This window comes from Halyomorpha halys, unplaced genomic scaffold, assembly GCF_000696795.3.
Source record: "Halyomorpha halys isolate HHAL.00 unplaced genomic scaffold, Hhal_1.1 Scaffold322.1, whole genome shotgun sequence".
Lineage (NCBI taxonomy): Eukaryota > Metazoa > Arthropoda > Insecta > Hemiptera > Pentatomidae > Halyomorpha > Halyomorpha halys.
This window is the reverse complement of record NW_027104705.1, coordinates 230,821-242,828: the sequence shown is the minus strand read 5'-3', so window position 1 is coordinate 242,828 and position 12,008 is coordinate 230,821. Positions and strand designations below refer to the sequence as shown.

The following is a 12,008-nucleotide window of genomic DNA, read 5'->3' as shown; positions in this document are numbered from 1 at the left end:
TAGCAACTGTCTCTATTACTCATTATTACAAACAAATATAATTACACATTTTTCTTTTCAAATAACTTAATCTAAATAAAACAATACAAATAAAAATAAATGTAACTAAAATAAATACTAATAAAACTCAAATACTATTTATAATTATTTACAAGGTAATTATATATTATGGCATTAACAGGCACTAATAAACAATTTTTTTTAACTTATTTGTGTTACTCTCTGATCATACCCCTAACCATCTTCTCTTCATATATATTATGCACAGTTAACTATCTTCTCATCATTGTAATTATAATTTTCCTATATATATATAATTTTTTTTTTATATTTTTTTTTGGTCTGAAGACCTCACTAAATCATTCAATCGGTAGTAGCGACGGGCGGTGTGTACAAAGGGCAGGGACGTAATCAACGCGAGCTTATGACTCGCGCTTACTGGGAATTCCTCGTTCATGGGGAACAATTGCAAGCCCCAATTCCTAGCACGAAGGAGGTTCAGCGGGTTGCCCGGACCTTTCGGACAGGGGAGAATACACTGATTCCTTCAGTGTAGCGCGTGTGCGGCCAAGAACATATAAGGGCATCACAGACCTGTTATTGCTCAATCTCGTGGGGCTGAGAGCCGCCTGTCCCCTTAAGAAGAATAATTGTCACCAGTAGGTATTTATACCGGGAGCGCCTAGTTAATAGGTCAGAGTCTCATTCGTTATCGGAATTAACCAAACAAATCAGTCCACCAACTAAGAACGGCCATGCACCACTACCCACTGAATCGAGAAAGAGCTATCGATCTGTCAATCCTTCCAATATCCGGGCCTGGTGAGGTTTCCCGTGTTGAGACAAATTAAGCCGCAGGCTCCACTCCTGGTGGTGCCCTTCCGTCAATTCCTTTAAGTTTCAGCTTTGCAACCATACTTCCCCCAGAACCCAAAAGCTCAATGATCAGTCAATAATACAACATTGTAATAATACATCTTTTGGTGGCGTTTCACAACTTTATTGTTAGCATAGTCATGCCCTACAATGAGAAAAACATAGTTTTTTAGAACATACACTCTCTTCAAATAATTGTTACACAACTACAAATACATAGCAAATCTCTGACTAATAAATATTACAATCATAATATGGTTTAATAGAAATATTACAATCGTAATATGGTTTAATAGAAATATTACTTACAATTCTCAACTGCAGTGTATTCTTCATTATGATTCTACCATGTTCAGATTTGGGGAAGGAATGAAACGGTTTTGAAATGAAGGTAAATTGTGTTTACAGTACAAGAGCCGGGAAGAAAAAAAGGCAGTTATGTCAACCCAATTTTTTATTACTTTAATGAAAACTATGTATAATTACTAGTCAAAATTGATGAGTCTGCCAAGTATAGGTAGGGGGAATAAAAAATGGCGGCTGTTTCAAAACCTTAAAAAAACATTAATTTTTCATTCGGAGCTCTATATCTTAAAAACTACCTTCAACACTAGAAAATCAAAGAGAACATTATTTAAAGAAGAGTAAATTTGCTGAAATATTAGCCCTAAAAGAGCTATTTACGTCCAATAGTTCTCAAGATATAGCTTTTTATTAAGCAAAATTTCTTAAAAATCTACTGAACGATTAGTAGTTAGTTAACTTATTTTGAAAAATCTTTATCTCAGGAACTATGTGACGTACGATTTCAAACGAAATTTAAAAGAAACCATCACAATAGAAAAACATAAGAATCAGATGTACAATAATAAAAAAATCAGATGTACAAAATTTAAATTCATGTTATTCTAACCTAATAAATACATAAAGACATAAATTACAGCAAAATAGAAAAAATAGAAACAGACAAAAATCAACACCAGACTACTGGCTGAGACATAAAAAAAAAAAAAAAAACGGTACATGTGGAGAAACCTTAACACAATTTACCTCAATTTCAAAGCCCTTTCAGTCGTTCCCCAAATCTGAACATAATGTACAACACACTGCAGTTGAGAATTGTAAGTAATGTTTGTAACATTTATTAGTCAGAGGATTGCGCAATGTACTCGTAGTTTTGTGACAATTATTTGAAGGGAGTGTATGTTTTAAAAAAACTGTTTTTCTCATTGTAGGGCATGACTATGCACAAACAATAACATTGTGAAACGTCGTCAAAAGATGTTAAAGCCATCTCAAATCGACTAGTCTTTTTGTTGGAAGGCTTTAAAATGAACAAAAAACAAACTGGCTTTGACGACTAAAACACTAAAAAAAGTTTAATAAAATAACATGAACCAAACGTATACAGAGCTGCTAAAGACGCTACCAGGGCCACTAATTAGCCAGAACTGCGTATTAAAGTCGAAACACAGAAGTGGTCTGGTTCCAAACTGTAATGATGGTTAACTCACTTAAAATGTCCAAACAATAAAATTAAGAATGCAGACAGGGCTGCTTAGACGCTACCATGGCCACTAATTAGCCGGAACTGCTCTAAAAAACTAAGATGGCCGGTCCGTTGCTATGTGATGCCTTAGCAACCATTATCAGCCCCTAGCAACTGTCTCTATTACTCATTATAACACATAAATATAATTACACATTTTTCTTTTTGAATAACTAAATCTAATAAAAATATAACTAAATTATATACCAATAAAACTCAAATACTATTTACATTTATTTACAAGGTAATTATATATTATGGCGTTAACGTAATATTACAAAGTTGTATAATTGACTGATCCTCAAGACACACCATAAAAGAAAAATGTATAAATACAACAGTCGTGAAAAAAGTTATCAATATATATATTGTAATATTTAAATTAATTAAAATAAAATAAAATAGAATTTTACATAGTTTTCACTTAATTCCCATATCTTAGGCACAGCTTAGGTTCAAATGAAAAATCTTATTATAAAGCAGAGAGGAGAATTTTATTCTAATTTCATAACATAGTTTGACTCTTAATCTCAGGGCAGGTTTCTAGGCAATCACAACATACATTCAGCTACTAATGACACTGAATTAAATTATTTATTAGCTACCTATAAAAATCTTCAATTCTGCCTATCCCGCCTAACTACTGATTCCATAAACCAAGCTCTCTTCCTTCCTCTTCTCTCAGGGTTAGTTCTCAACATCGGTTGTAGCACTATGGTTTTGAGTTTTTTTCCTATGATTTTCTTTATGAACATTATTCTTTAACACTTATTCTTGACTTGATTTTTTCGTAAATTTACCGTAACGACAATTATAATGGGAAGTTTAATAAAGTTTTTAAAATATTTGAATCTGCTCAACACGGCCACTATTCAACGGACTGTTTGGAGGACACGTGCCACCATCTTGGCTTTGTTTGGAGTAACGTATTTATTATAGACCATTAAAATTGATTAGTTTGATTTTTGGATCAACAAAAAACAAACTATTAAAAATAACTATTTACTCATAAAAGAGGATATTACAGTATATATATATATATATATATATATATATATATATATCTTATAGTATTTTTCTTTTGAAAGTATTATTGCTTAATAATCCTATTATTCCTATTAAATAAGGTTTTTTTTTATCTTCCCCTCATGTTAATTATAATGTAAATTTCAAATCAGATACAAGAATTTTGAACCAGCATTATGCTAAAATTTTATGCAAAATTAATTTGTGATCATAATGTTTGTTTGTATATAAAATAAATAATATATAGTTATATTAGATAGAATTTTTTATACTAATATGAATAAATAATTTAACCAAAATAAAATTGTGCCTGTGCTAAAACTATAAGAAGAATATAGCAAACCTGATATGTGAGCTAGGTTAAGTAATGTATTGTCGATTAAATGATAAATTTTAATAAGACATTGTAAGCTGAATAGACTATTGACTAACAATAAGATAAAGTATGACAAAGGCATAATAACCTGCAACAATCAATAACAATATTATACATAAAGTAGGGTGATTTAACATTCAGTGTGTTATTTATTATAATTGGAATGTGAATGAAATTGTTAATCAATAGATCCTTGAGAATGGTTGGAAATGGCTGAGACGTAGGAGTTACTAGAAAATAAAAAGTGTGAGACTATATGGATATATTTTATCATAATTGATTAACATTATTCTTTGATGTGTACAAATTGACTAAAAATTCTTTAAAAATGTTTGAAATCATCCCTAAAGAATCTGATAATGCAAAAAACTTTAATCCCCAGTAAAGTAGATACAATGTTGGACGTCCGAATATTTAATTAAAATTAATAATAATAACTTTTCAAGAGTGGATTTATTGGCTAATTAAGGGTTTATTTATCTTTAGTTAATATCTCATTTAAATTTAAATAAAAGTATTTATACGTTCTAATGTGGCTGTTAATTTTTTTTTTAGTGATCGTGATGGATTGGTGCAACTTATTGATAGTCTCTCGAACGGAGAAGGTCAGCTAGAGCTCAATTCGATTCTTAACGAAGATTCTACTAGTCAGGAAATAGAAAAGCCAATTACTGATACTGGACAAGAAGAGGATAAACAGGAAGAAGCAGGTGTTGGTGATGAGGAAGATGGTGACGAAGGAGAAGAAGAAGATGTAGAGGAAGAAGAAGAAGAAGTAGAGGAGGAGGAAGAAGAAGAGGAAGAAGGTGATGATGGTGATGAGGAAGATGGTGACGAAGGAGAAGAAGAAGATGTAGAGGAAGAAGAAGAAGAAGTAGAGGAGGAGGAAGAAGAAGAGGAAGAAGGTGATGATGATGAACTAAAAGAGAAAAATGAGATAGAACAAAAAACAGAATCAGTTCAGGTGAAATCAGCTGAGGCTGTGGGTAACCAAGGACAAGAAAAGCCTGTTGAATTGACTAATGGATCGAACACTGAGCCTAAAAGTCTCATCCGACCTGTTGAAGAAAATATATCATCATTGACTGGTGTAGATTTGAGCATCAAGTCGGATTCGAAGAAGTATTTAACTATGCCAACAGACTATTATACTCCAGTTCCTGAAAGGCCTTATATACCTGAAAGAAACGATATTTTAAGCCAGATGTCTGCCAGGTTTAATGATACAAGAGAAGCAGAAGATTTAAGTTTAAATCCAGCTAAAAAACTCAAATTAGATGATGATCAGCCGATGATGCTTGTCAAGAAGAATATTGTAGTCAGTGAAGTCATAGAAGAACCTGTCAGACTTGTCACTGGCCCAGGTTCTGGTGAAGATTGTCAGGAGGGAAACCCGGTTGGAGAACCTGAATTTAGCGAGGTTATAGAAGAACCAGTGCAATATGTTGTAGGAGTAGGTTCAGGAGTAGAGTGTGATGTAGCTAATCCAAAGTACGATGGAAATTTAGATTTAAGTGTCTCCAAGTGTGAACTAAATGACATTGAAGAAGAACCTGAATTCAGTGAAGTTATTGAAGAGCCTGTGCTATTTTTTATTGGGCTTGGATCAGGGGCAGAATGTGATGTTGGTAATCCTCGGCAACATAATGAAGACAGGTCACCCAACTCACATTCGGGATCAACGATGGGAATCGAATGTTCTCTAAAAAGTTTGAGTCTGGCCACTCATGAACCCAAGTTCAGTGATGTCATCGAAGAGCCTGTAATGTTTGTCCATGGCTCGGGAAATGGGGAGGACTGCCTGACTGGCAATCCAGATGAAGTAGACGAATCTATCGAAGATAAATCTCCTGAAAAGAAACCAAAGCTGTGGTCCATAGATGCAATTTGTGAATCCATAAAACAGAACTCTTCCGAAAGCTCCCAGAAAGATCCCAAATGTGATGGTGGCTCGTCAAAGATGTCTGAAGGTAACGGAACTTTGAACTGTACAAAAGGTAGCATTGCTGATGAAGGAAATATTTCCCCCTTTAATTTATCTAACAATATCAATTCCAGCCTAAAGCCTTTTTCTGGCGTTAAACCTATTTTAGAAAATATTCCTATGAAGGACAAGCCTCCTGATAGCAAAGAGTCTGATATTGCCTGTGGCAGCTTTGTACCTGAAGGAAGTAATGATATTGGTAGTAGTAATTGTATGTCGAGTGTTGGTGAGGATGTAGGTTCTATTCCATCGAGTAATAGAGCGCTGGCTTTTAGTGATATTTCATTAGCCAATTGTATTTCAGATGAAAAGTCTACTAAAGGCGATCAACCTAGCAATACATTAGCTACTGTTACAGATAGCAATTTAGAAATTTTTTCAGAAGATAATAGCAGGACTAGTATAATTTTGGAAAATTTAGAGAAAAATGAAGAAAGCAGTAGTGTATCAGGTGACCTTTTAGAAAACCATTCATCGTCTAATTTATTTATTAACAAAGAAGAGGGAAAATGTGATTCAGGCATCAGTATACCTGCTCAGAGGAATCCTAGCGAATCGTTGGAGCTTGATATTGACCCTTGTCCTAATGTGAATAGTGCTAAATCCAACAGTAAAAGACCTAACTTAACTAAGTCCAATAAAAATAGCACTACCTCTAATAAAGATGAATCTGTTTTAGGTGAAGGAGAGATCAAGTGCGATACAAATAAGTCTGTCATTGAAAAGTGTGAAAATGATAACAAAATAAGTTCTCTTATCTTAGATAAAAATATGGCAAATTGTGAAAACGGTTCCACTTTTTTGTCTATTAATTGCTCAGTAGTATGTGAAAAGCTGACTAATCTCCCTTTTTCTAGCGAAAAATTGTCTGCGGCTAAATTTAAAACATTTAAAAGCAGTACTTATCGACCAAAAGGTGTTGGTTCAGTTAAAAGTAAACCCACTGTAGATAGTCCTGTTGCTTCAGTTAAAAGTAATCCCACTGTAGATAGTCCTGTTGCTTCAGTTCAAAGTAATCCCACTGTAGAAAGTCCTGTTGCTTCAGTTAAAACTAATCCCACTGTAGAAAGTCCTGTTGCTTCAGTTAAAAGTAATCCCACTGAAGATAGTCCTGTTGCTTCAGTTATAAGTAATCCCACTGTTGATAGTCCTGTTGCTTCCGACAAAACTGAAGAGAAAAGGAAGAATGTCATGCTGACAAATATTATTGAAGTATGCCTAGATAATGACAATTTCAGCAAAGACAATGTCGAATCTGGATTGAAGGGACAACTGAATGCAAAGTTCAATGATCTATTTTCCGCAAAGAATCTACTCGAGCCAACTAGAAGTAGTTCAGAAGATACCTCTGACGAATTAGATGTAAAACCAAAAGCAAATATTCCTAGACATTGCTTAAACTTAGACAAATATACTCAAGTCATAACTATAACTGATGGAAAAGTGAGCGTAAATTTAAACAGTATTAAAAGAGAAGATAATCAAGATATTGAGGAAGTTATACAAAATATGTTGGCTAAAAAAGCAGAACGTGAAAACAAAGTTAAATGCGAAAATGATGATTCGATTAAATTAGAAGAAATAAAGGAGGAAAATTCGGTGAATGTGAGAAACGTCACAAGAGGTAGAAAATCTCGTACCAACAGTTTAAACAATGATGAAGAAACAGAAATACCTAATAAAATTAGAAAAACAGAAGGCGTACAAGTACCTAAAGCTAGGAGAGTGTCCCGAAGAAAAGCGTCATGTAATTCTCAAAACGAAGTTTGTTTAGAACCCATAGATGATAAAGCAGTTAGTGTCAAAGGGTCGCGAAAGAAGACAAAAAATGATACAGCGGCCATAAAAGATCCTGCAAATGAGGATCTATGTGAGGAAAAGACTGAAAGCAAAATCGAACAAAGAAACGAAAATGACAAAGCAGTCGATGAAGTAGAAGAGAATGAAGAAAAAAAGGACGAAACTAATGACATCCCCAAAACAGGAAATGATGAGATCGACTGCAAATCTAACCATGACAACGAAGACAGCGCAGAAAAAAGTGTTACAGAGAACAAAGGATTTACTCTTGCATCTTTTTCATTGGAACAACCTTTAGAAGATGGTCCGGTTTTGGGTGAACCACCAGAATTTAAGCCACAGCCGAGTAGGAAAAGGAGAAATAGTAGAAAATTAAGTCGATCCGAAGAGGACGGTGGGGAACTTGATGACGAAGGTGAAGATGGTGAGGAAGCTGGTGGTAAGAAGCCCAGGCTAAGAGGTAAAGTTTAAATTTTGTATAAGGTAGTTACTATAGTTACGTAAATAGTAGCAGCTTACTTTGCTGTATTATTGTTAATATTGGTCCAATTTATATATTAGGAAATTATACTTTCTCTGATATATTACATAAAATATGAGTTGTTCTTTTGTAATAACCCTCAATGTGCTTTAATATTAGTACTATATCGAAACAATTCAAAGTGTAGTCAAAGTTTATATTTGTTTTTAGCACCTTGAGAAACTCCTATATAAGAATTTTCATTTAATAAACCCTTAATTCAACAAATTACAACAAGAGATATAAAATAAAAATTTTTCATTATTTGAAATTAATATTTTTCCCAAATGACCCTACCACCTAAAGCATTTCATCTTTCTGAAATATCCAGCACCATTCAGCAATTACCTACCCGCAAAGCTCCTGGATACGACCTAATAACATCCCACATCCTTAAACTTCTTCCTCGAAAAACCATCCTATTCCTCACCTACATATATAACGCCATTCTCCGTTCCAAATATTTTCCTGGCCCATGGAAACTATCTATAATCAAAATGATCCAAAAGCCGCCAAAACACCCATCCTCTTACTGTCCCATCTCTCTATTACCGATCAAGAGAAAAATCCTTGAAAAACTTATTTTGAAACGCCTATACCCCATCCTAGATTCCAATCATATAATCCCAGATCACCAGTTTGGATTCTGAACATCCCACTCCACTATCCAGCAATGTCATTGTGTGGTGGACGACTTGTCTTCTTTGCAGCGCGAAATGTACTGCACAGGAGTCTTTTTCGATATAAAACAGGCTTTTGATCAAGTCTGGCACCCGGGACTGCTTTACAAACTCCATAAATTCCTACCTCCTACATATTTTCTCATCATCTGTTCCTTTCTTACTAATAGATTATTCCAAGTAAACCACAATGGTTCCTATTCATCCCTCTAGTTTCAATTCGCTGGTGTTCCTCAAGGTAGTATCCTTGGTCCCATCCTCTACACCGTCCATACAGCTGACATCCCAACAACTCCTAACACTATCCTTACCACGTATGCTGATGACACATCTCACAGTTAGTAATAACCCTTTGATTGCATCCTAAACTCTCCAGTCCCATATCACAACCCCTGAAGATTGGTGTCGAAATTGGAGGATAAAAATAAATCCCATCAAATCACCTTTACTCTTCGTCATAAACCTGCTGACTGCTCTACAGTATACTTCAATAATGTGACTCTTACCCCTGTAGAACAGATCTTGGACTACACCTTGACAAACGACTAACCTGGAATCCTCACACAAGACCGAAGAGACAGGAAACTGCACACAGATTCCGACTATTACAGCCCTTACTAGACAAACTGTCTAAACTTCCAACTGATTACAAAAGACTGATCTACATGATAATAATGAGGCCCATCTGGTCATACGGAGTTGAGCTTTGGAGCTCCACTAAACCTTCAAATTCCTCTCATATCCAATCCAAAATCCTCAAAACTCCTTATTTTGTTACTAATAAAACCATCCATAAAGACCTAAATGTTCCTTATGTAACCGATCTAGCCCGAACCCGATATCATTCCTTCCATTATAAACTCCCTAACCACCCAAACCCACTAGTTTCTATGTTTGCTTCTTCTTCCATTCCTGGCAATCCTCTGAGGCACCTAAAAAGAAGATGGCCTCGTGAGCTTATATTGTAAATTGTTTTTAAGGTTCTATTAATGGATAGTTTCTCTACATGCTGTATCATATCATTATGATCTTACTTCAAATTTGCTTGTTGTATTTTATATACAGTTGTAAATGTCAATAAAAAAAACATCTACAACTGTATATAAAATACAACAAGCAAATTTGAAGTAAGATCATAATGATATGATACAGCATGTAGAGAAACTATCCATTAATAGAACCTTAAAAACAATTTACAATATAAGCTCACGAGACCATCTTCTTTTCAGGTGCTTCAGAGGAGATATTTTGTCCTTATACGGCATTAAATCTACATTTTTTAATATAAGTTAAAAGAGGAGACATTCAGTTATCCAACAGTTGTATTAACGTAGGAATTGAATAAAATACTGAGGAGTTATGAACGATTATATGAACAATGGTCAGCGGAATAAAAAAAATCTTGCGAATAAATCGAAGTGAAAAATTTCTAATTTTAAATTTCTTTGAAAAATGCTATTTAAGGGTTTAAAACGATGCTAAAAATGAGTATGATTAGCTTTTTCCTAAAGAAAATTTTGTAGACATACTTTACTGAAATCCATCCTCATTATGTTTTTTTAAATTTATAATGAATAAAAAATCATTTCATAGAATAAGTAATATTTTTTTCTTATTCTCAAGAAAGAGAAAAATCAATTGGCATATAATAACCTTGAGAAAAATTTATACTCTTTAAGCTATGCTCAGTCACTCATGTCTTGAATTGATTTTCTAATTGTGTTATATGAGTAGTGAAATTTTAAAACTCACTGGATACAAGATTTTTTTTTTTCTGTATTTGTGATTAAAAGTGAATTTGTTTTTAAAACGTATAGAAAAGTGAATTTGAAAATCATCAAAAGAATAAATTTTATATGAATACTCAATAATATGTTAGTGATAGTCCAATGGTTTCACAAAATGAACAATAGAGTTTTGTAATTCCACTAATTGTACTTTTACAATAGCATCAAAGTGAACCTATACTCAATTTCATGTTTAAACTTTTTTCCAGCTAAAACTCGTCGATCCCGAGGAACACCTCCATCTACAAAGCATGTTCAACCTGAAGATAGTAGTTCCGACGATGACAAACCTGAAGAAAATACTGATGCAAAGTCAAAGGATAAACGTCGCTCTAGGGGTCGGCCATTGAAAAAAAAAGGAATAAATCCTCCCAGAACGAAATCTAAGTCAGCAAAGGCAAAAGAAACAGAGAAGAGTAAAGAAAAAGGATCTGATTCTGGTGAAGAATCAGAATCTGAAAAAGAAGATGAGAAGCAAGCGACTAAGAAAGATACGAGAAAGAAGCAACAATCAACTAAAGAAGAAAGTGAAAAGGAAGAAAAACAAGCTAAAAAATCTAATGAGGAGGACAAAAAACAAATATCAAAAAAAGAAGTCAAGTCTCAGTTAAAAGTTAAAGGTAAATCAAGAGGGCGTCCTAAGAAAGAACTGCAATCGAACAAAGAAGAAACAGGAGATGATACCAGTAATGAAGGTAAAGAGGAAGAAGAAGACAAGAGTAATAAACCGGAAGTCAGCGAGAGCAAAGTCGAGGAAGATGATGAGAGCAAACCTGCGGAGAGTGAAGAACCTAAGCCCAAGAAAAAAGGAAGGCCGAAGAAACAAAAAAGTAGGTCATTTGGGATTGGATTATTTTCATTTTTTAAAAGTAAAGTAATTTGTTTTTACTTGAATTAGTGCGACAATTTATAAATTAGTTTTTATAATTTAATCATCATTTAAATAATTCATTTTTTTTTTATTCAATATATTCAAGCTACTGATATATCAAGTCTTATCAATCAGTTTTTTATTTTAATTTAGTTAAATATTTGAATAATATCTCAACTGTATATTTATTTATTTTTTTTTCCATTTGTACAGCGCTATTAGGACTTTTAGATAGCGATCTTATTCATTCAAAACCATCAGCAAATGAGAGTGAAGGCAGCCGAGTCAGACAGAGCAGGAGGATCGCCCAGATTAAGATAAAAGAAGAAGCTGAAAGGCGGGCTATTGAAGAGGCCACCATGATGTTGACGGTAAAAGAAAAGAAGAAATCCCCAAAGGTAAGTTAATTTATTAATACCTCGGTTTGAATTTAATGTATTAATGACTAGTTATTCATTGGTTGTTATATCTTTTTTTCATTCTTAGCCCTGATGAAGGTTAGAAATTCGGGCTGAAATGTCTAATAAATAAATGGAATA

General features: G+C 33.8%; 1 protein-coding gene across 1 annotated transcript in view; it reads left to right on the top strand.

Moving 5' to 3' along the window:
* Positions 1–12,008, top strand: part of LOC106681255 (microtubule-associated protein futsch) — a 50,208-nt gene that overhangs the window by 10,449 nt on the left and 27,751 nt on the right. The window contains exons 4-6 of the mRNA XM_014421481.3: positions 4,383–8,071; positions 10,808–11,428; positions 11,683–11,867. Of these exons, the coding sequence (XP_014276967.1) occupies positions 4,383–8,071; positions 10,808–11,428; positions 11,683–11,867 (4,495 nt within the window). The remainder of the gene's footprint in view (positions 1–4,382; positions 8,072–10,807; positions 11,429–11,682; positions 11,868–12,008) is intronic.